We start from the raw sequence: 23783 nt of genomic DNA on the forward strand, positions 1-23783 counted from the left end.
TTGATCTCTTTTATAGCTCTGCTACTGTATAAGTAATACGCATGTTGGTGCAGGGGAATCGAGATTTTATCTACAATCAAGTGAGCGAACATAAACGAGAGACCAGAGAGACACTCCTACCTATCAGTATGAATACTGAACAATGAGACTACCTAAAACCATTCAACGTTATTGATAACGGGATTCCCGGAATGAGACGGACCAGGTAGGCCGTCTTCGACGGCATTTGCTAGCACCATACGCTCTGCGAACCAGCTGTCCAAATCATCCTCGTCGATCGGCTCTTCTTCTTCTTCTCGGAGGGCTTCACCTTCAGCTGGGGGATCATCTTGCAGCATGCCTTCGCGGACGTCGGCTGGAAGATCACGAGAAGGGTGAATTATTGCCAGATCCGTCAAGTAAGCAATGAAGCCTCTACTTCCGCGTTTGAATTATCGGGAAAAGACTCACCGGCACCCGATCTGTACTTCAGCCTTGAAATCAGCATCCGAGGGGTGATGAGTCCTGTTTCCAGACGACTCCAAGCCGAGTTGACCATTCCCTCATTGAGGACCGTCACCTTGCTGGGCACGGAGCGGATCGCCGACGCTCCTCTGAGACTGATGTTATAGTCGACATAGACGTGCTGCGCCATCTCCGTGAAGCATGCTGAAATTGAAAGACTCACAATTAGTCGGGGATCTTCCATTATCCATAAAGCACACCATTCGGGTCCTCAGACACTTACCGATGAGTTCCCAGACTGGTCCGTGAATTCCTATTGTGCGTTTGAGAACGGCGTTGTTAGACTCCACTGAGTTGTTCGTTCGACATGGTGCTCTGAAAATAGAAATCCCCGCAGGACCGACAGTCTCCATCCAGTAAGATCGCATGTAGTCAATGAAAGGACCGAAGCGACTATCAACCTGCATCGCTTCGTACTCCTTGCAGTTCAAACTAACTTGACGTGGTGTTTGACGAACAATATTGAAGAAGAACTCCCCAGTTCCCTGGTCACCGGCTACTGCGTACGCTCCCCTTAGGTGGCACCACACATCCTGGCCGTGGAGTCGCCCGGGGACGCGGACGAAGGATTCACTTGGACTTTGCATCGCTCGAGTTTGCACACTAACGAAATGGCATACGGTGGGACACTGGACACTCCTACTGTTTCGACAAGGGCGACCAAAGTTACCGACTTGGATGATACGGGCGAGGAGGGAGAAACTTCATCTCGAAGATATCTCGTATCGGTGCTTGATAAGCCCCTCCTTGAGGAGAGTGCCTCTTATCGGAAGCTGTCATCGCGCGCTTCGATCCGAAAAGGGTTAAAAAGGTCACCTCCTCCTCGGGCGAGGAGTGGGACATGTTATCTCGACGATATATCCTATACCTATAGGTATTCGATCGACCCTTGCCCGGGGTCGCTTTCGCGCGGTCACTGAGCAATGATGTGAGAAGTTGATGAAAAACTTTAATTAAGAATGCTTTCTGTACAACGCAAAGATATCGATTCCGGAATGAGGGGCCATTTGAGGGTCTTCCCAGACGCAGTCATAGATCGATGCGATCCGGAGAGGGTGAACGAGGTCGCCTTTCAGGTTGATACAGATGAAGAGGAAGACATTTGCAGTCGACGATATATTATATATTCTATACCTATAGGTCTTTGATAAACCCTTCCTTTGAGTCGCGTCATCGCCGTTGCTGAGACTTATCAGAGATTCGGACGAAAGGAACTTGTCGGCTTTCACGAGGGGTTTCGAATATGGGAGTGAGGATATGAGTTGACGGTATCATCACTCGGATATAAGCTTCCCCCTCGCAGAGCAGGTGAATAGCGATATATTGGGGTATGTTGGGAGAATCGGTATGAAAATTCACAAACGTTCCTGATCGATTTGGTATAGTCTCCACCATGTAGCTGAACAGATTCCACGTCATTTGCTATAGAGAATTCCGTATTCGTCATATATGGGCCGAAGAAATCAAAGTTCGGACATCAATCCGATTTCCGATTCTCTCTAGTGACTCTTCGATTCAGCGGCTAGAATGCTGGCTGTTTCCGCCCTCTCCCTCAAAAAAAACTGCCGCCGGCCTTTGTTGTGATGTAAGGTTACCTAGACATGCGCCGTTGATTCAGCGGGTAGAATCTGAGCTGTTTTCACCCTCTCCCTCAAAAAAAAGGCCGCCGGCCTTTGTTGTGATGTAAGATTACCTAGACCCTGTTTAGACCCTGTGTCCTGTGTTGACTCTGCCGACCCCCTTTCCTTACCAAGAAGCGCGAGATTTGAAAGCTCCGCCGCTGAGAATCTTTCATCCGTTCAGCAAGGACACGGCTATGAATCTCGGCAGACCAGTGGATCAGCAGTGGCCCTCAGCCACTGCCCTTGCGGCTGTGCTGACCGGCGACATTCGATGCGATCTCAAATGGGAGTTTTTCCCCAATAAAAACCAGACTCAGTAAGTTTCAGGGCGACCTTTTGGAAAACTCGCGGACATCAGAGTCTTAGAAACGACGATCCGTAATGTCGATTCTCATCCACGGGCTCCCTCCGTCTCCAAGCCTGCTCGAGAAAACTCGCATTCACCATTTCAGATTCACATTCACGCATGATGCGGGTTTCGACTTGTGAGTAGTGAGTTGAGAAGTTATGAGAGGTCTAGATATATTTTTCGTATGAGATGCGACGACACAGCGGATACTCTCGATCTCTATCGCTCCGCTCCTACAGAGATGAAGACAGAACTTAATTTCTACCTGGATGGATGTATCTGGCAAGCTCCCAGAAGGTCGAACTTACTCAAATCCCCCCTTGATGTCCGTGAGAAAGTCTAGCTGGATCTTCTCAAGATCCGGCTTAGGCAAAGATCATTCTAATCAGCGTCCATCCGAGAGTCGTCTGCCGTCGGAGCTGCTGCGGGAACTTGTATTTTACTTCTTCGACGGTGTGAATTCCGGCTTCGATTCCCTAATATACACCGAAGTTGAGTATCGTCGATCTCCGCTCGCTCCGAGTCGCAAGCCAGCGCCGCTCACATTTTCTTGAGTTCATCTCCGAGATCGCGCTCCTTCCTCATCATCACTGGTCTCGGTATATGCCGACACTCTGCGTGGATTCTAGTCGAAACAACTTCTCGTGTGTGTGTGAGCGTCCGAGCTATTTTCCGAGATGGTCTCATTTCCGATCGGATTTTCCCGGCTTGTTCGGGCGAGGCCTCTGCTTACTCAGGTGGCGAGGCTTCAGAGTACCGTGAAAGCAGCACCGGCTAAGAAGACCGTATTCCAGCGCGAGAAACCGCACTGCAACATCGGTGAGTGTCGGCTTTGCGGCCTCGTGCCCTTGTGCGCGTAACCGGCGCTTCTGGGCGAGCTCGGGACTGTGGCACTATCGTTGGAAAACATCGACTCCACTCTTCGTTCAGAAAGCCACCCCTAACTCCGGCACATGGAATTAATGATTGATGTAGTGCTTGCGAGCGTGGATTCCGCGCTCTCCCTTGGGTTCGACTAAAAGGAGGGCAGCGACTTTCACTTCCTCCCCGCGCCGTATCAGACAGTTCTCCTCTCGAAAGCAAGACAGACTGAGCAAGTTTCGATACTTCACTATTCGTATCTCCTCTCGTCGCAGGAACCATCGGCCATGTGGATCACGGAAAAACGACTTTGACCGCAGCCATAACCAAGGTGAGAACTCCTGATCACAGTCTCCAATTCACGATAAAGTCTCCAGAAATCCTCTCCGGCTTGCCCTCGGGGATCATTGCCATCCTCTGGAGCAGCACGCTAACACGAGCTCTTTTCTACGTGGTCTCAGATCCTCGCCTCGCGCAAGCTTGCCGAAGCCAAGAAGTATGAAGACATCGACAATGCCCCTGAAGAACAGGAGCGCGGTATCACGATCAATGTCGCTCACGTCGAATATCAAACGAAGCAAAGACATTACTCTCATACGGACTGTCCCGGTCATGCCGATTACATCAAGAACATGATCACTGGAACATCCCAAATGGACGGAGCGATTCTCGTCGTAGCGGCAACCGACGGAGCGATGCCGCAGACCCGAGAGCATCTGATCCTCGCAAAACAAATTGGAGTCGAACACCTGGTCGTGTTCCTCAACAAAGCCGATGCTACCGACAAGGAAACGCTGGAACTCGTGGAAATCGAGCTCCGAGAACTTCTCTCCGAACACGGCTACGACGGCGACAAAACCCCGATCATCACCGGTTCAGCCCTCGCCGCCGTCGAAGATAGGGATCCGGAACTCGGCGTGCAGGCCATCGACAAACTGCTGGACACTGTCGACAGCTACATCCCCACCCCGGTCCGGGATCTCGATAAGCCTTTCTTCATGCCAATCGAGAACGTGTACTCTATTCCTGGCAGAGGGACCGTGGCAACGGGGCGGCTCGAGCGAGGTGTCCTCAAGAAAGCCACCGAATGTGAGATCATTGGCTTCGACAAGAAATTCAAGACCACGATTACCGGCATTGAAACCTTCCACAAAATTCTGGAGAAGGCAGAGGCCGGCGATCAGCTCGGTGCCCTCATCAGAGGAATCAAACGCGACGAGCTCCGCCGCGGTATGGCCATAGTGGCTCCGGGGAGCGTTGCCCAGCACGATCATTTCACGGCCCAAATCTACATCCTAAAGAAAGAGGAGGGCGGGAAGAATAGGCCTATTCTCAAAAACTACCAACCACAAGTTTATTCAAAGACATGGGATTGTTCGGGGAGATGTACGCTAGTTGACAAAGAAATGCTCATGCCCGGCGAGGACGGTAAACTCGTCATAAAACTATTAAAGCCCATGGCTCTAGAGAAGGGACAGAGATTCACGCTCCGAGACGGAAAGAAAACGAGCGGAACCGGCGTCATTGTTGAGATCAACCAGGATCTTGACCCTGATCAACGAAAGGCACTACTCGAGAAAACCGCCGAAAACAGAGAGAAACAGCTGCAAGAGAAAGCTGCGGCGAAAGCCAACAAATAAGAACCTTCCCCGGGAGGGGCGATCGAATTACTTTGTATATTGTTAGGAATCCAGCGAATATCTATTATTGAAGATCGAAACTTCAGCTTCGAGTTCAGTGATTTACAGTGCTCGCACGGCATCTCATCCGACCGTATTGTTTCTCTCCAAGGCTGAGTGGACTAGCGTCTGACGACATCGACTGAAGCTGCGGCATCGAGTCGCGGGGGAGCGGCTGAATTTGCACAATCAGGACTTCGATTCGCTCACGGCGCGTGTGTCACCCGAATTAATGCAACCTGCGTTGACTGACGAGACTGTTCGAAACCGATATGGGGGACTCCAAATCGGGCGTTGGATCGCAATCCGATATCTCAGGTATCTGATATGTCTGATTTCGGAGCATGATCATCGGATTCCGCTCGGATTGAAACCATTTCGCAATAAAAAGACAACTCAGTTGATGAAAATTTTCTTCACCCTTTTTCCGTCGGTTTCGGACAGGAGAGAAGAGGTATGGCTTTATTGCCTCTCATGGAGCTCGAGGAAGCCCCGGTTCATGAGCGCAACTATCGAGAATGCGGCCTTTATCAGCTTCTCAATATCGCTTGGTACAGAGATTCGAAAAGGATTTGGCCCTCTGTGTCTCCTAGGGCCTACGAGGTTCCGTGGGAATTCCCTCAGTTTTTCCTTCGGGTTCTCGTTGAGGTTTTCGACCTCCCTGGGCTAGTGCTTCCATGAGGCAACGGCCGATCGAAATCCGATGTCTAGCACTCGCGTAACAGGCCCTCGAGATCTCTCGCGTCGCAAGCTTTAGGAGGTGAGGAGGAGATATCCTCAGACTTCTTTTTTGATTCTCAGGTGCATGTCATTCCATCTTCTCAGCCTGAGTGACAGGAATTCCCTCGAACACGGCTACTAAGCTGTCTGCGTGGGATCGGTTACGACAAAGGGGCCTCAACCTACGCAAATAGTGAATCATGGAGAAACAAACTCGAGCTCGTGTCATTGTTCCGCATAAAAAAAAAGATCAGATGCAACAAGGATGATGTCTTCAAGAGGGAGCTCTTAGCTCGACCCAATCTCGGCAGTACGGAGGGGTTCAAGTGGATCAGCTCCAAGACGGTTCCCATCCGTACGGCATACTACGTGCATGTATGACTCATCGGGAACCCCGCGAAATGTCAGAAGACATCCGTTCACTGATTCGATCGCAGGCGACAGTTTCGTCACCGGGGGAAATTATCATTCCCGTATCATTCCAATCCAGACGGGCGGAGCTGACGCACAAAATATGCACGCAGTCCTCCGTGATTGGGTTCGTGAGATGCTCAGCCTCCTCCGGTCACCAGCAGCTCGTCGGGAAGCTGCGAACTATCCGAGATATCCGTGTAATCTCTCGGATGCTTCCTTGTCTCACAAGGGCTCAGAGTGGTCGTTTCCTGCCGGGAATACGCCCGTTGGGAGACCGGCCTAAGCATTCGGTGACTCGAGGGGTATGCAACTGAGAGTATTCGACACGAATTATTTTATCGTCTAATTTCAATGATTGACAGGTGAGAAGCGAGTATCCCCGGCTGAGAATCCACCAAAAACATGATCGTGGTGGATGATTCGATCGGTAGAGTCTTCGATGAGGGTCTGTCGTGAGAATCATGCGAGATGGATTCATCACGGGCTTATTGCATTCGGCGGCGGAAATCGAAAACCAGGAACACAGCGATTGCTTGTCATGCGACAGATCGCTCCGGAGATTTTTTTGATCACATTGGGGGAAGTACATTCTTCGGAGGTGCCGGCTGTCATATTGCGGCGCCAGCTTCAGAACTGAAAGCGAGAATCAATGACGCCATTATTGCTTCCGCGATGGTCATCGCTCCTGACTACGACATCGGAGTCATTCCGTGTCAAGCAGGCCTCGTCTTCATTTCGCGAGCAGAACTTGCCGCACCGCCGGGAATGCGACGGATTTCGGAACAGGGCTGGGACATGAGTTTCTGGTGACAAATTTTGAGGCATCCGCGAATCTCAGTCAGCGGCGGAGGAAGTGAGGCCATATCCTTCGTTCTAATTTTCGAAAACATTATCATAAATTCCGCTGTGATCATTTAGCGAGCAGCATCGTCGATGGCCGGCGATGGACCGGAGCATGGGAGGTGAAGGAGCTGCTCGATGGAATTCGGGTTCATCGGTTTCCAATGTCAGGAAAAGCTGGTGTCTGAATTTTCACTCATCCAACACAGGGAGGTAGATGATCAGATTCTCTCGTTTCCAGAGCTGAGATAGTCACTCTCTACCGTGCCGTATACTTAGTAGCTTGCTGCCGTCATACGTCAGTGACGGCGGCCCCATGAAGAGCGTCTGCACCAAGACCAGCGTGAGCCGGAATCCGGTAGAGATCGGAACTTCTCGAGATCAGACCCAGGAGACGGGATCAAGCGGCGAACCTTGCTTGATGGAGACTTCGCTTCTTCCCGGGAGTTTCCCGAGTCGAAACTCGAGGAGAGCGCCGGACGCTAATCGAACAGCGAATCTGCATCATTCTTAGTCGAGAACATGAGGACGTAGCTCAAAACGAGTCGAGGGCAGAGGTGATTGAACATTAGCCGAGTCCCACGCTGAATCGCGTTCGAGTTCCGTGGACGGAGCATCTGGACGAAGTCAACGTCCGCGAGAACTCATGAAGAATGTCGCCTACTCGTAAACAAGCTCGAATCGAGACAGGTCACTTGCTTTAATTTGAGTACATACAGATCGATTCTAATGGAATTTCTACTATCCCAATTTCGATGATTGCGTGCCGGCCAGACATGATATAGCTCTGGAGCACTTCCGGTTAGTGATTGGCGAGCAGCGGATGAGAATTTCGGTTTTCCAAGATTTGCCGTCGCGGCCTGATGTCTCGTCTCCTCTTACGTTCTATTAGCGGTGACCCCTGAGAATATTGTTCGTCTCATGTTCCTTCCAGATTGTTCCAGACTCTCCTCTAATGAGTGTACTCCGTGACTATCATCAAGTAGGAGACCCCTATCCGGTTTCCTGCGTCCTTTGGGGCTACCTGTACCTCCTGCTCGTGACCTACCGCATACGGTCTCCACACATTCTCATGTGTGGAATGGAAACACCCATCGAGGTTATCTCTCCCATCTGGCGACATGTGAAGGCTCCGGGCAGATATCGCAGTTTTCCAGATTCAATCCATTCTCCCCGATAGACGCTTGCCATGGATGCGGGCGCGCAACATTCCCTGTTTCAGGATCCCGAATCCCGGAGTTGATTTATCTCTAATCGACTCTTAACGCGAAGAGACTTGATTCCTGCGACAAGCGCCTTCTTTTTGGTCTAGAGTTGTCGGCGAGAAGCAAAAGTCCCGGGAGAAGATGACCCTAAGCCTTCCGGCTGCGTATCCGATCGCTGTCCCTCTTCTGCAGCCACTGGTCGAAGGAGCATGAATGCTGATTCGATGCCGAATTTGCCTCCTCGTGGCATCGCTCGACGAGCTCCGAAACAGAGCTGGGGCCTGAGCGAAGCACCCGTCGTCACGAGCGTTTTTTCTGCGGCTGTCGAGCACGCTCCGGCCGAATTAGCGATATGCTTGTTCATGCCTCCCTGCCGTCAAACGACGAACGAACCGGCCGTTTCTCCGGCAAAGCTTCGGTATCTTAGACCGAAGTTTCGCATTCCGGCCGTCAGATGGGGCTTTAATTCTCCTCCGTTCCTCGATGCCAACTGTTGCGGTAGCGGCGGCACCAGCAGAAACCAGTCCGGCGAAGACGTCGCGGCGCCGTCGTCGTTCTTCCATCAGGGAACCCAAACAGCCAGCTGCCGGTGACTTCGTTCGGCGAGCGATTCTAGGGCGACAGTGAGATACCGAAATTAGGGACAAGAAGTTGCCGATCGAGCACGAGTAGTTCACGCAGGAATCTATTGAGCGGTCGGTCTTGACGACGGCCGCGTGTTGTTAATTGTGAATTCTTCTCTGTGTGTGACACATCTCTGCGACATGTGTTGTTCGGCCGTGACTCTGTCGTTGGCGACCATAACCGCCGTCCTTGGTCTCCTCTGTCTGACAGTGGCATTCGGTACCGACTCGTGGATGGAGATCAGAGTCAACAGAACTCTGGTCCGGGGAACCCTTCAGAAGGACAGCGAAGAGTATCGATCCTTCGAAACCCAAATGGAGTACTTCTCTCGAGACGTCGGTCTTCTCCGTGTCTGTTTCCCGGAGAAGCGACCCAAAACAAGTGAGTACCCCGTTCGGGAATCATCGACATTTGACTGTTCCAAGCTCGGTTGGATGAGCTCCGTGTAAAGCTGACACATCGAAACGGTGACGGAGGATCCACCGTTCATCTGTGTTGAAACTCCAATGGTAAAAACCCTGTGCGGCCGAGTTGCAAAACGCCGATTGATTAGAGCCGGGGAAAAAATTCGACGGTGTAGCGATTACGGATGAGAGTAGTTTTCATGAAAAACTCGATCGACGAGAACAGGTTGACGGGAGTTGAATGTTAGCCACGAGCGACCCCGCCGACCGAACAGCCACACAAGAGGAGGGCAAAAATTTCGAGAAGAGGCCCATCCACTTTGAAATGAGGTACGCCGGCTGCTCTTCGACCATCACGTGGATACGCTAAGCTTCGGGCTGATTGTCTGGACGCTCATCGAAACCTCACACGTTCGCCTCTCATTTGGAATCGTTGTGGAGCCAGCAAAAAACGTTGACAGATTCTCCTTGTGGAGCGGACAGCGCCGCCAAGGGTTCGGACAATTCCTTGTTCGAGCGAGAGATTCTCGCGTCGGATAATGTTTTCCGATGCTTTCCCAAAAGACCCGACATTCTGTATCGCCCAGAAAGTCACTATTCGGATTCCTTGATAGCTCTAGCGAGGCATACCAAGAATTCTTCACGGACGCTCTGCTCCAAATCTTGTTTCTGGATGCTCGCAAGAAGGGCGAATATCACCGACCTCTCCGATTCACCCAATATCGCCCAAAGACGATCAAATCGGGCCTATAACTCTCTCAATCGTCGGAGAGCAATGGTCGGAGTCAGTGCGAGCAGATCGGATCGCCCACCGGCAGGCTAGCGGATTTTTTCGTTGGCTCGGATTCAGAAAGTAAAATCAGGCCGTACTACTCCCCAGAACCGTTCAGAAGAAATTTCACACATCGCACAAGACGGAGAGTTTCCGTCGAATGTTTTTTTTTGTGCTGCGTCTTCCCGTGAATTTGGCCATCCGCTGTTTATTCAACAGACTTTCCTCAATATCTGTCTTCGTCACTTCTAGAGGCGGGACCCGAACATATGTGCCTTCGGCTGCGGGGCTCGACTGTCACATGGATGCTGTCGAATGTTTGTACGGATCTTCTACTCGATATAACGCCTTCGGAAGGAAAGCTGCCTCGGCTGTCGATGATGCGACCCCTCCCTGGTCTGATGAGCTCCTTACTCTGATAGAGCGATTGATTCCAGCCAAGCGGGAAATTCCAGTGAAAAATCGCAGCTCTCCATGCGTCTCGTCATGTCGCGGACCGCGGCAGACTGAAAGATCTCGCGAGAAGGTCGTTGCTGGCGGATCGTCAATCTGCCACGAATACTGGACAGCTCCGACTCTGAATGCCAGGGATCATGGTATCTTTCATCAATCAACGTGCCAGAAATCCCCACGACCTCTTCTGGCAAACCATCAGTGCCCTCCGGGACGATCCGCGAGTCTCGAGCAAAGGCAAATGGTGGCGGCTGGCGGAGGTCGAGTTTCCGTACCGGATAGTCTTCGCTCCATTGACGTAATCGTAAACTTTCAGTCTTATTTTTGAGCTGAGGGACTCAATCAAACGACTCCTCTCCTCGGCTGAACGGAGCCGTCGTTTCCTCGGACGGTTTGTGTGCCTCTGCGCTTCTTCATGGGAATCGCGATAGTCTCCTCGAGTCGCCATCACCGTCGCCGCCGTTTGTGCGACGGTCTCTGGCCGAACCTGTGTCAATAACCTCTGTCGGGTTTCCCCGTCTTTTTCGCTCCGTTCTTGCTCTTCGTAGCAACGGACGCGTCACCGTTAACTGAAGGAGCCACGCGAGTCTCCAGAAATATTAATCACACTCACTGAAACTGGTGCCGCTGAAATGCTGTCGCGCATCGGAAGCTGGATGCTGTCGGACGATCCGACCGCCTGATCTCACATAATCTCTCTTCTCCGGGACGCGGCCCATTTAGAGAAAAACGAGGGAGAACTTCGCTGACTGAGCGGCATCAGTTGAACATTCTTCCCTTTACACACGACCGGAATCGCACAGAATAGTTCTGTTACGGCCCGAATCTTTACACCTTAATGAAGCGGTGAAGAGAAATTCTCCGATTGGATTGAGTTCAGATTCCAAGAGGTGGCTACGGTCGCATCGCGATGTCAGCATTCTACAACAGGGAAAGTGGAGCAATTACTGCGAGTTCCTCTACGATGAACCCCAGCTGGAATACCAATCCGAGGAGAGATCTCTCAGGCTTCGAGTAATTCGTATTGGTACTAGAATCCAATGCTCTTGTTCGCCGAGGTTTATTCCCGCACCTCAACGTCGCAAATGGAACCGTCGAGTTTGCATGCGTCCGCCGAACTAAGCCCAATCCACCGCCGGACGGATCTATAAACGGAACGTGCATTAAGGAACAGATGGCGAGAAACAAATCATTCTAGCTTTCGGCAACCAAAAAAACAGACTCGCCCGCGGTGAGCGAGTGAGCGTTTGGTCTGCGGCGAAGACCTTGCGCGTTTCTGGAGCGAGCAGAAGGAATTCAGAGAAGCTTCACTGATTCTGCTGGGAGCAAGACGGAAAAAAAGAACGACGGATCGAGCAATTAGCAAAAAAAACTTTTCTCGGGATTCTGTTACGTTCCTACCCGTCGGACGATTCAGATCAACACCTCATTACAAAACTCTGATATTCGAGGGGACAGCAGATTACTCCCATTATCAGATATCCGGCCGGAATGCTACGCTCCGGTAGGAATACTTGTTCTTCGTCGGGGCATCACAGAAGCTAGTGGGCAGCGTTCGACTTCACTGGCGTTCGAGCTCTACCCTCATCGAATTCTCGAATCGGACGTAAATTAGACTTGGCAACGATTGCATCGATATGTTCACTCACATAGCCTCCGCGGCTCCCTCGTGGAATTGTTTACGAGTGGATACCTGCTCGGTTTTTTTCGGAACCTTGAAGCGCTGAAAGCTCGGGATGAGTTTCCCGAGATGGGGTTCGAGAATCAGAGACCTGTGTCGAGGATATCCGACGCTCGCGACCTTCGCCGGACAATTCTCTGCGCGACATACAAAAAGAGGAATGATGAAAGTAAGGTTTTGAGACCAAGTCAGCCGGTCGCCCGAGCAGTTTGTGATCAAAGCCAGTGTCCCGATTTCCATAACAATACGCCGATGAGTGAGCGAATGACTGAATGAAGACGCGAGCTACAATAGCCGACCTTGAGGACCTCCCGCGACCAGTGTGCGACGTAACAACCTCCAGGTCTCTTGAAAATATGTGACCTCATCAAACAGACATGCATTCGCAATGATTCTGTTCGACCCTCTTGTTTCTGACAGTATCGGCGACTTGAGCCCGTGTCCGAATGGCCAGACGTGGAGTAGGAATTTTAGTATTTCCGAGGAATATTGCACCTGAAGCGATAATTAGCGAGTGGTGCTCATTTACTTCGGCCCTGACGAAGCGATGTCTTCGATTCCCCCAGCGAAGTCTTCGAGGCGAGGAAGGTACTACTGACGGAAAGCAATCCTCGCGGATTTATCGGAGAACATAACTTATGGCTCTGAATGTCGATAGCCGTCTGCTTCGGGGAAAAAATATTGGTCGGCTTCGACTGTATCGCGACGCGAGCGTCTGTCAGAGCGACGACTTCGCGGAGCTGAGCCCCTTCGTCTGACCTACATCGACGAGAGAGCCCGCAAGCCAGTCCGCTCGTCTGACGGTTCGTGTTGATTTTTTTCATGAAAAGCAGACCGACCCATTCGATTCTCTGGCGTTTAGTCGTCGTCCACTTAATCCCCACCGAGCTCCATGCCCGTGGTCGGGAGCTTCGGATTAAAGCGGCTCGACTTTCACTTCGCATCCTGGGAACCGTTGATCGGTGCTGGAAACTTCGTCGAAGCTCGGGTCGCCACGACTTCTTATTGGAACTTCCGTATGATCGTGTATTCGGGGAATCCTCAAGAGAGTTTTTAGCTCCCTCTCATCTAAGAGGATCTGAAGGCTAAGAAAGACCGATTCGCCGTCTGAGTCGATTTCTCTGGAACGATTCCATGGGAAGGATTGGCTTAGACGTCGGACGGGAGCGAAAATTTGTATGGTGGGCATACGTATCGGAAGCCGGTTCCGATGGAACCCAGCTTACGGGTTGTGGCCACAAATGGGTCGCAGCACTCAATAGACGCCTTATATAATAGATGCCAGTCGATCATCGGGGGGAAAAGAGTCACGCAAACTTCGGAACAGGGAAGCATATCCACGAGTTGGTGCGGCGTTGAAAGCCTCATCGGATTTGGTACCCCTGGGACTTCTAGCGACGCGCTGCTTCCAGAGAAGATCTATCGGGACTCGATGACGCTCATCTCTGGGAGGCAGGATTGTTCCCGCGACAAAGCGAGAGTCACACCCGCTCCATCAAGGAATCCTGCGAATTTCCCACCCCCGTGATTGCAGCGGCAGCGCCGGCTTTGGAAGTTTCTCTCATTACGATAATGAGAATGGGAAGGATACGAAGGTGGTAGTGGAGGCGCCGCCACCGCCGCCGAAAGAAATTTCCCCAGCAGGATTCCGTCCCGCTCCCGATTCCCACGTAATGCTTTTTTGTACTCAGAAGGGTACGAGTGCAAAACCATGGAGCCATGAGGGCGTTATCTGCACGCGCGTTCTTCCTAATTACTCCCTGGACAGGGTCTCGATCAGGCGATAGAAGTCCAGACCTCGGTTCAGTTCGGGCATCTCTTTTTCTCCGGGTCTCCGGGATGTTTATCGATGGGAGAATACAGCTGATTGAGAGTCGAGGGAGGGCAGTGAGAATACTGGAAGGAGCCCGACGACGTTCCATTTCTTTTGGGGACTTTCGTCTCGGGAATACTTTCTGGCCACGTTCTTGATTCTATCCTTTGCTATTTCCGATACAGACTCACAATAATAGACGATAGGAAGTCTGGGATGTCGCTGCGTTGATGATGAAGTTGACTATCATGGTCGACGTCGACCGCCGACTGAGCAAGTAGAATAGATTTACGTCGAGTTGTAGTAGTAACAACGTTGCTTCCCCCAGACTTTCGGGATTTTTTTCCATCTATTTTTATCGTAATTCTTCTCAAGTTGAAGCGATTCGATGAACGTCGACGACTGTATTTTTGTGGAAAGGATTCGCCGCTACTTCTGCCGTCGCCGCCGTTGCTCCTTCTGTTGCTGCTGGTGCGGCCGCGAGAACGCCGCCACCGGGTCCACTGGTGACTGACCCAGATATCAGCAATCTAGGTAAAGCCCCAGGACACGAACGAACTCTGGCCGCTCCGAGATAAGGGAAGATGCACGACTCGCAGAAGTTCGTAAACGGGATTCTGCTCCTTATACAATCTGAAATCTGTGCAAATATTTACGCGGTTCCGTTCAGCCCGGGCCGACCTCCGCTCTAGCATCAAGTAAGCCGGAAAATTCCGCTGCGGAGCTGACTCTCCTGAAATCAGTAGACTGTTGTCAAAATCTAGCAAGAATGAGAACTTTTTCGATCGATGGCGCGCGTACGAATCGCTCTTTATTGGACCATGGTCTTCCTTGGGTCGGTTCGCGGATCGGCTCCGAGATGAACCTCGGAGTAGATCCACGAGTTCAATACATCGGCCGGCCAATTCACGAAACTTCACTGAATACGTATGCGACGAGCCGCGCATCGAATTCTCAGTCGGTGTGCACAGTCAGAAGGGAGAGGAAACCTCATCGTACACGGAGGAGAACTTCCGTCTAGTTATTGCTCAAATTGAGCTGTATCTGCTCGCTCAACCATTCAAGACCCTCACGAACGCCTTCTCCCGTCACGGCGTTCGACGAACAAATGTGCCAGCTTTTTGTACATAGCGAGTCCAAACCGAGAGCGTGGCTGACTTTGACGCTGGACAGAGCGTCTCTGAGATCCATCTTATTGGCAAAAAACAGTATCGGGACCGATCTGTTCTTGATGTCCTTGTGTTGCAAGAGGAGTTCGAGCTCATCTTTGACCACAACCATGCGGAGAGCGTCCGTCGAGTCAATCACGAAAATGATTCCCTGAGCGTCCTGGTAGTAATGTTCCCACAGGTTCCGGTACCTGCCTTGACCGGACATATCGAAAGCCGTGAGGTTGAGGTTCTTAATCTTGAAAGTTTCCACGCTGAAGCCGATCGTTGGGACGATTTCGATCGACTTCTGTTCGTCTGGTTTGAAATGGTTGAGGATAGTCGATTTGCCACTGTTGTCGAGCCCTACGACGAGCACGGATGCTTGACGCTTTTTTATTTTCAAAAAAACTACGAGTCTGTCCAATAAACCCATCCTCGTTCGGTCTGTCGTCGGTCACACTCGATATTTGCGACTTCGGTGCAGGCGTGTTATGTACGTCCTCCCGGTCAACCTCCGAGAGCGGATTAATTGATGCTTCAGCTCGACCGTTCAAGCGACGGCCGCCGATTTCTGTAGGAACCACTTGTCCACCGTCGATTGCGAATTCTTAGTCGGAGCAATCGCTAAGGACGGAGCCCGGCGCCTGTGCGGGCATCAGATGAACTGGGATCCTGATCCTTCCCACCGCCCGATAGGCTCAAGCACTAGAAAGCGGAGAATGAACAGCTGTATTCACCGAAACATGCTGACGTTATCCACCTCACCCATTAGTGGGGTGTACACTGTGGCTTCGATGATGACGGCTCTGAGTCACTAGTGACCATAGCAACCGCTCTTCGGATTCAAGAGTGTATAGATAGCCCTGACGCCTCGATCAATTACTTTCTGGGTTCGTAGACTTGTACTGGATTACGTGGCTCACCCGTGTCTCGATGAGTCTCGAGCGATGAACTTTCTTCATCTTATTCTGCTATCTTCCGCTTCACCCTTTCCCCTTTGGTACCGTTATCGAGAAATTCCATCACATGACCCGAGCCATGGTTTAAAATCCGACAGACCGGTTGTCGATTCGGTAGCGTCATAGAGGAGCTAATTCCGGAAAATTCAATCGCTCCTAGGAATCGAGAAAGAATTCAGCTCAAGGTTTCGAGGCAGAAGCGAAAACAAGTGGGGCAGCAGAAAAAAACAAAGTCGAGGAGAACCGCGCACTTATCGCTATCACTTAACCGATTATAACAGAACTTTCGTGTTTGCGGAAGTTGTAAACTCCTTCTTTTCCCCGGCGTCGTTTCTGCTCCCATCCTATCCGCGTGTTCGGTCGGCTCAGGTAGTGGCGCCCAGAGCTCGGTGGCGATCGGAGCCTGCTATCCGCCGCGGGCAGCATTCAAAAATGTTCGAAACTGTCTCGGACTCTTCTCACAGACGAGTTGTCCGTTTTCACGCTCGGTTTTTCCACGTCGTAGAGAAGGGCGAGTCGTCCCCGGCAGTGTGTTCTCATTCAGTATCAGCTATCCAAAGCGGACCGGCCACGCTTTGGCCCGTGTCCGGCGGACGATCCGTGCCTCGTCCTGACTCCGCACCGAAACTGCATGTTTGAGTAGTGACTTCATCATCGACTTCATCGTTTCGGCTGGCATCAAAGCATACCGCACGCTCTGCTTGACTTGCTTTGCTCTTTTTGGTTCTGTCGTCCGATCGCACACGTCCGAGACGGAGTTTCTCGGAATGCGTTTGATATTTGCGTTTCGGTTTCATATTCTGCGTCTTGAAGCGAACTTCCGTCCGGATCGCACGGAGCGACGAGCCGACAAATGCGGGATGGGGCTGGCGAGCAAAAAAACTCCTCGAACTGAGATACTTCATCGCCGTCGTCGACAAAGACACAATAATTTGTGAGGAAGACGATGGGCACGGGAAGAATCGTTCGATCCAGGCGGAAAAAATGCCGCGTTCGGGATCTATATAGTGTGGCGACCGGTCAGCTCCTTCGGAGCGGTTGTGGAGCGCTGTCCGATGCTTCTGGCGGCATCGTGATGACTTGATTTGCAACTTCGACGGCGCCGGAGGCGAGACGTCGGAGCTCAGGAAATGCTTCAATGATTGTTGTCATTTACCTCAAGCTGAGAATGAGTTTCGATCATCGATAATGGCAAGATAGAGCAAAACGGAATCACAGGCGAGAAGTGAATAAAACTGATGCCTCCCAAGGGGAAGCGCATACAGGAGAGAATCGGGCTCAACACAATCGATCGGTCAACGTAAATGGTGAACGGGGACCACGGGCGGAGTGGTCTTGGAACAATGGTGTCCAAGGATCTTGGTCTTGAAAATTTCCCGTGTCTGTGAGAGAGTTCCAAGGAAGTCGGGCTCGATCCATAACGCGACGCGGGGGACATTCCTCATTGGAGCGACTTCGAAAGGGTACCAATTTTCCACAAGTCTGTTGACGGATTATGGTCTGAGAAAATACATGATTTGCTCCGGGTGCCTCCTGGAAATCAGATTTCGAAACTCTCTGTTAGCTGGAGAGAATGATCCTGACGCCAGAGCGGGCGCCCGGTCTGATGCCTGTCGACGATTATCCCGTGGCTGGAATACGCGAGGTAATTCCGAATATCAGTCCTTTCCGAATCAAAGCCGGAAATTTCCCCTTTGGTTTTCTGTGGCTTGCTTTCTGACGAAAGCAAATCGTCACGTGGGTGCCTGAGGCTTTGACCTGAGTGGGCTGCTCGAGATGTGAGAATTCGCTCCAGACCCAAGTCTGCTCACAAGTGCCCGGCGACCAAACGCATACGGTCAAGCGCGTTCGACGGTCACCAGCGGCAATTCTAATGAATCATATCGGAAAGATCCCTCGCCGTCAAGAGCGTAAATTCAATGAGGGTTCAGCAGGGACCCCGCGGGTTCTCATCACCCGGAGTGAACTAACAAGTCTTGGCGATAAATCATAAGAAAAATTGCAGATCCAGAGAGCTTTCTGCTCGGGATCTGTCCAGTTTCAGTGGGAGGGAGAACATAGAGGAATCGCGTCGTCGAATCGAGCGCTTTTGTCTGAAGAACCAATCTTCAGGGCACATGATCTTCGTCGGTGTGGATGCAGTGCGCGAGCTCAGTCAGGGCAATGCTGATATCGCTAAGCTTCCCCGACGTATCGCTTGCGATCGGGTTGCCGTGGATAACCGAATTGTTCGGGCAGCATAGGATTCTTTCGAAAGCTCATCTATTCATTTTCCATGGAGGACCCTCTGTGACGCGATTGGTCGATGATACGATTTCGCTTTTTTTTCCAAAGACAGCTTCTGTGGGTTTGCCCTCGCGTGACGACGACGTGCGCCTCCTGCTGGGTTCTAGCATTGTACATACCACAGTTATGGTCTATTGGCCGGCGCGGCGTCCGATCGTCACCGGTTTCGTCGGCGATGAGATACTCGTTCGTTGTCATTGTTGCCGACAGTGCTTACCATATGGCATGATTATCTGAACCAGCCGTCCCCGGAAACCTTGAGACGCGCCGTCAGATTTCGCTTAATCAACCGGGAAATCTCCGTGCGCGATCATAGAAAATTATCCGGCCCAACCTCGCCGTGGCCGATAAATATTCGCTTTCCGATCTGAGTTTTGCTCCGTGAATCAACATAAATGCCTTGCTTGACTCCGGAGTCTTTTGCTGGAAGGAGTCTTCGTCTTCTCATCTTGCTTGGATAGGTATTTTAAATTATCGTACGCGAGCGATGCGGAAGAGCAGTGAATCCATTGTCTCCGTCTAACCAAGTTTGATTATTATCATACGTTTCCCGTGCTCTCCCGAAGCCGCGAAGGCCAAATGCTTGACCGGTTACGAAAGTCTTGAGGTGGATTTTTGAACTGACGCTCAGTCGAAGATGTTTTTATTTGGAAAGCAGCCGTAGCGAACGTCTTTTGTCATCCGCCGACTCTCACAGACAAACGCAAATTTTTCGTTGGTTCGCTCGCGCGTTCGTCCATTCATTCGTTCGCGCCTTGATTCACCCGACTGCTACGCTGCTCTCTGCCAGCGTGGTTGTTAACCAATTTCATCCCGCGCCGGAATTCAGCAATTTCTTCTCGATTGCTCGATGCGACGCCATGTCACCGTTCCGAATATCGTTCTCCGGCACGCAACTATTCCATTTATTAGGCGCCAATCCATCGAAAGTCTTCCGATTCCGCATCGAATGCGTCCCGGCCCAGGAAGACCCAAGATCCATCTCTGCTTCTCCGTGGAATGTTCTTTCACGGTTCCGAATAGATCCTCGATATTTTCCCCGAGCGTGAATTCCGAGGCGCGCTCCGACTCGTGCTCAATGAGGAACTAACAGGGGAACTTGGAGAGTCGGAATGATTCTGTAGAGGCTTGGTTGCGAAGCGCGCTTGAGCTTTCATCTCATCACTGATCTGTCTCTTCCAGTGACTACCTACATGTCACCTCTGCAGACGGACTGTGTCAACATCAACTACTACATTCCCGAGGATGAAGTATCTGATCAGTTCTCCGAACAACGTTGGGAACGACTCCGTAAGTAACCGCACCTATGCAGGAAATGTTCGATTGCTGAGAAGTCGAGCGGATATCGAACGCTCGAGGCTATCCCTTTCTGAGAAACTTGCTCTCCCAAGTGAAACTCCCCGAACGATTTAGCTCCGGCTCACCAGAGTTGTTTCGATCATGTCTCGCCTGCCTTATCGTGGCGGAAATACGTAGCTACTGGGCTCTCGTCAGGCGTTCTCAAGCTGAGAAATTCGTTCTTTCCTTCTCGGGGAATATTTCCGCGGCTTCAACCTCTAAGCGATGATTGAGTTTTCCATCTGTTAGTCGAAGAGCTCAACCCACCCACTGACTGAGGAGCAGCCGACGTCGGCTGTTCAGCGGTCATCAATGGTGTTGGCCAAGAGTCGATCCGCGTGGGCTTCCATTCTTTTGCCTCCGTATCCCATTGTGGCACGATCGGGAAATTCGGACGACGACGTAGTGACCCTTGCGATGACCTGTAAGGACCGGTGCTTATTTCGCCGGAGTAACGAGTCTCTTTACTGCTTCTCATAGCGTACGCGGAATGAAAATTGAAACATTTCCGAAACATTTCTCGCTCAGGCGTCTCCTGGATATATCCTACACCCATACCCAGTTTTGATGCTTCGCCGCTTCGAATGATACGCTCGAATTCGAGGACTATCATCATGAGCGAATAAATCAGATATGAACATGATTTTTATTTTAGATACTCTTGTCTCGGAGAGATCAGATCATATATTATCTCTAGAGTCGGGATCTTGTTTGATGAGATCTCGGAGATGAATTTTTTTCTCGTCGGCGATAGGCGGTAGTTGTCTGAGTGAGTAGGATCAGCTACGCCGATTCACTCGAAGGGATAGCCCGAAACCTTCGAGCGAAGAATCCGCCGCCACCGACAATCTCTGGATCGCTGCCGGCTGAAGAATCGTTTCACTGAGCGGTTTCGTCACGTATTCTGGCATTCATCCTGGTCACTTGCAATATTCAGTTTCGAGCAAACGACATTTTCTGTTTCAGATATGGCTCGCACATGTGTTGCTCTCTTCATCGTCTCCTTCATATTCTCGTTCTTTTCTTTCTTGACCGGCTTCGTCGGCTGTTGGAAGCGTTCCTACTCGAATATCATCGCTACTGGACTTCTCCAGGTTCGTCGATTGGAGATCTTCCAGATGAAAACACAGCGGTCTCCGTAATCCCTCCGTCTCTAGTTGCCGAGGAACGGAAGCCTGGCGTGAGGTCTGACATGCCTTGCTCACCCGGGGGGTCGATTTTTTCCAGATATTGGTGGCGCTGATCGCAGGTGGAGCCATGGGATTGTGGCACGGAGTTGAATATTACGACTACAAGAAGCTTCATGATAACCTCAGCTACTACGCTTGGCCATCGGTAAGTCGTTAGGAAGGGGGAAGACGATTTCGGACGCTCCATCTCATTATTCGTTCCGAGAAGAGAACGTCCGGCGAATCTCATCTATATTGAAGTGAAACTTCTAAGAGCTGCGCCTCCAGGAAGAAATTGACGACGGAGCGGAATCAAACGCCCGATTTTTTCCCCTGGCTTCTCTTTAAATTGAATTCTCCGATTTCCTATTGACGTCCACGCCAGCACGGGCGGCGGGCCAAGATCATCAAACTCAATTGCCAGTTAACCACGAAAAAAAGAAAGAGAGAGCTATCGTTCTCAATCGTTCTCAACGATAGCACCGGACCCGAAAGATTCAACCGGGTCTCCGGGCCGAATATAATCATAGACCTTATTCGATTTGGACACAAGCCGTAGTCGTTTTGAACCCTTCCGCCCAGGTGGTTCCGGACATTCAAATGTTTCCTGGCTATCGATTAGGGATTTCTGTCAGATATTATGTAATATCTCGCCATGAGACATGTTCCCGAGCCTTCCGTGTGCGATTCTCGAACTGAAGCAGGATCCCTTCCCCGCAGATTCTCCGTCGTCCTGGAGTCACCCTCTTCTACTATGGATGGTCCTACATGCTTGCCTGGGTCGGCGTCGCCTTCAGTTTCCTTACCGGCGTCCTCTTTCTGGGCTCTTCACACTGCCTCCGACGAGAGAAGGACGATGAGCAAGCCAAAAACATGCAGTATCTAATGCCTGTGAGTGTGGTCTAGAGACTTATGCGAGAATCACAAGAGTTCGGAGTGCGACCTCCGTGCTTCTGTGTCAGAAAACTCCTTCGAGCGTCGACAGTTAGCCTCCTCCAGGCACAGAATCAGGCATCGTCTTCTGTCATCGTCACATTCGAATAGCAAGAAGGTTTGGTAGAGGGGCAACTTGGAAATCAAATTGGGTTTCTTGAACGGGGAAAAAGTCCGCAGAAAGATGTAGGTACATATCAATGATTCTCCTAGAGGAAAAGCACCCACCTTGATTCTTGCGGAATCATCCAAATAACTGAATGCGTCAAGGAGCCTCTCGGCAGCCGTGGGCTTGGAACGAGTTTAAATAAGTGTTATCGAAGATCGGGAGGATCGATGAGACAACACTGACGTCAATCGATCCAGCTTCCCGTCTCGTTGAGGGAATGCGACGGAGAGTCTCAGCTGGAGAACGTGCCTATGCTTCCGTGCATTCGAATCCGCTAGTTGAGAGTCTCGACCGGAAACGGACTAACGATGAGTTGTACCGCAGGTTTATCCCGACAAGCGACAACCATATGCCGGTTATGGGTACGCAGCTTATCCCGGACCCTACCCACCGTATCATCCCGGATCCCAGTACAGCACTCCCTACGGATATTGACTAGAAGGCGATTCAATGGACCAAGGACAAGAACAGAGTCGAATCAGAAATGCGTGAAGATGATACATGAACATCGCACAAACGCTATTGGAGGAGTTTGGTGGAATCCATCGTCAACTCCGAGTCATTGGAACGAGACTGCTCAGGATGAGGAATATCGAACGCAGAACCGACGGATGCAATAACGCCGCGGCGCGCCGTGGAATTGGGAGCAGAAATCGGAATATACTGTACATATTTTGTATATAAATCCTAGTATAGAGCATGGAGGCCTGAAACGAGGACACGACTCTCGGCGGAACGGACTCATCGAAAAAGTTACAGAGTACTCACCAATATATTCGGAGAATGCCGACGAATCCCGAACGCTTTCTCATGAGTTCGAGCTGACTTCTCGCCAAATTGAGTCTTCTTCCGCTATTAGGAGATCCGGACTCTACCCACTCGTTCATCTTAATATCAATGTGCAACAGATTCTGACCGACAGATCCGCGTCGAGATGTCCAATGCTGGCGTGGATGGGATCTCGGGGCAGAAGCAACGATGTCCCAATGCTGTTGCAGAGATGTACTAACTCTTCTGTTCGAAACTACGTTGTATAGGCTGGAGAGATTTCCGAGAGGGCCCGGAAACTCGCCATGAAGTTGTTCTGATCATTGAGGAGATGGTCGCCGACTCGCATGTGGGCGGGCAGAACTTTCTGTTGTTAGCGAGAAATCGATCCGACAATGAAAGTCGATCTGAACCTTGACGATGCTGCAGCTCCCGTGAGAATCGGTCCCAGAGGATGGAAATCCGGAAGTATTTACAGTGAGTGGTGACCGGCCGGCTCGGAGCCAAGGATCATGGGATTTGTAAAAACAGAGAAGCCTCATTTTAGCCTCGATCTAACTCATCGCAGAAGACAACTCAGCACATTAATGCTCATATAGTTCGCTTGGAACGCGCGAGGTGACGAGGGTCGAATCATCTAAGTACGATGGAGCTGAGAAATCACCGGCGATAGTTGCCGCCTTAGGAACCGGCTATAATAATAAAGTTTCGTCGAATCATTCGCAAAGGTGTCCGGACTTTTTAGGAACGAAGCGCTGCCTATGGAAACAATTTCGATGGTCGATTCCATGCCTGGGAATGAGGTTTGCACTATTACAAAAAATGGATAAGTTCTGGGGATGAAGTCAAAAAGTCAGTGATTTCGCCTCGTAGCTTCGGGGAGATTGGTTCACGATTTATTCCACAAAAATATGGATCTCGAAATCAACATTCACAGGGCTTGTGCTCCATCCGATAGGATGCATCATAATTTCATACATTCTCCTATTGAGACTTCCTCATAGAGAAAAAAATCGTCATATGACGATGGTCTGCATTTTCATCATAGAATCAGGTACTTGAGAAACGG

The 23783-nt window shown here is 50.9% G+C and overlaps 3 protein-coding genes across 3 annotated transcripts; 2 read left to right on the top strand and 1 right to left on the bottom strand.

Annotated features, from left to right (window-relative positions):
* The first annotated feature begins 2890 nt into the window (after positions 1-2890).
* mEFTu1 (mitochondrial translation elongation factor Tu 1) lies at positions 2891-5423 on the top strand. Its single transcript, XM_003744834.3, has 3 exons — positions 2891-3294; positions 3612-3667; positions 3798-5423. The coding sequence occupies exons 1-3, from the start codon at positions 3153-3155 to the stop codon at positions 4974-4976; spliced, it is 1377 nt and encodes a 458-aa protein (XP_003744882.1). The 5' UTR covers positions 2891-3152; the 3' UTR covers positions 4977-5423.
* Positions 5424-8721: 3298 nt separating this feature from the next.
* On the top strand, positions 8722-23420 carry LOC100898566 (transmembrane protein 114). Its single transcript, XM_003744835.2, has 6 exons — positions 8722-9199; positions 19520-19627; positions 20642-20769; positions 20903-21010; positions 21565-21735; positions 22271-23420. The coding sequence occupies exons 1-6, from the start codon at positions 8959-8961 to the stop codon at positions 22379-22381; spliced, it is 867 nt and encodes a 288-aa protein (XP_003744883.1). The 5' UTR covers positions 8722-8958; the 3' UTR covers positions 22382-23420.
* LOC114828304 (ADP-ribosylation factor-like protein 6) lies at positions 14959-15525 on the bottom strand. Its single transcript, XM_029111905.1, has one exon. It carries the CDS (start codon positions 15523-15525, stop codon positions 14959-14961), a length of 567 nt encoding a protein of 188 aa, XP_028967738.1.
* Positions 23421-23783: the final 363 nt, after the last annotated feature.

This window comes from Galendromus occidentalis, unplaced genomic scaffold, assembly GCF_000255335.2.
Source record: "Galendromus occidentalis unplaced genomic scaffold, Mocc_1.1 scf7180000077475, whole genome shotgun sequence".
Taxonomy (NCBI): domain Eukaryota; kingdom Metazoa; phylum Arthropoda; class Arachnida; order Mesostigmata; family Phytoseiidae; genus Galendromus; species Galendromus occidentalis.

Excerpts from the sequence above, each read along its gene's own strand:
- mEFTu1 (XM_003744834.3), top strand. The coding sequence starts at position 3,153 with ATGGTCTCATTTCCGATCGGATTTTCCCGGCTTGTTCGGGCGAGGCCT. Across the intron at positions 3,295-3,611 it reads GAAACCGCACTGCAACATCG|GAACCATCGGCCATGTGGAT; the intron begins GTGAGTGTCGGC and ends CTCTCGTCGCAG. Across the intron at positions 3,668-3,797 it reads TGACCGCAGCCATAACCAAG|ATCCTCGCCTCGCGCAAGCT; the intron begins GTGAGAACTCCT and ends ACGTGGTCTCAG.
- LOC100898566 (XM_003744835.2), top strand. The coding sequence starts at position 8,959 with ATGTGTTGTTCGGCCGTGACTCTGTCGTTGGCGACCATAACCGCCGTC. Across the intron at positions 19,628-20,641 it reads ACAACGTTGGGAACGACTCC|ATATGGCTCGCACATGTGTT; the intron begins GTAAGTAACCGC and ends TTTCTGTTTCAG. Across the intron at positions 20,770-20,902 it reads TCGCTACTGGACTTCTCCAG|ATATTGGTGGCGCTGATCGC; the intron begins GTTCGTCGATTG and ends GATTTTTTCCAG.
- LOC114828304 (XM_029111905.1), bottom strand. The coding sequence starts at position 15,525 with ATGGGTTTATTGGACAGACTCGTAGTTTTTTTGAAAATAAAAAAGCGT.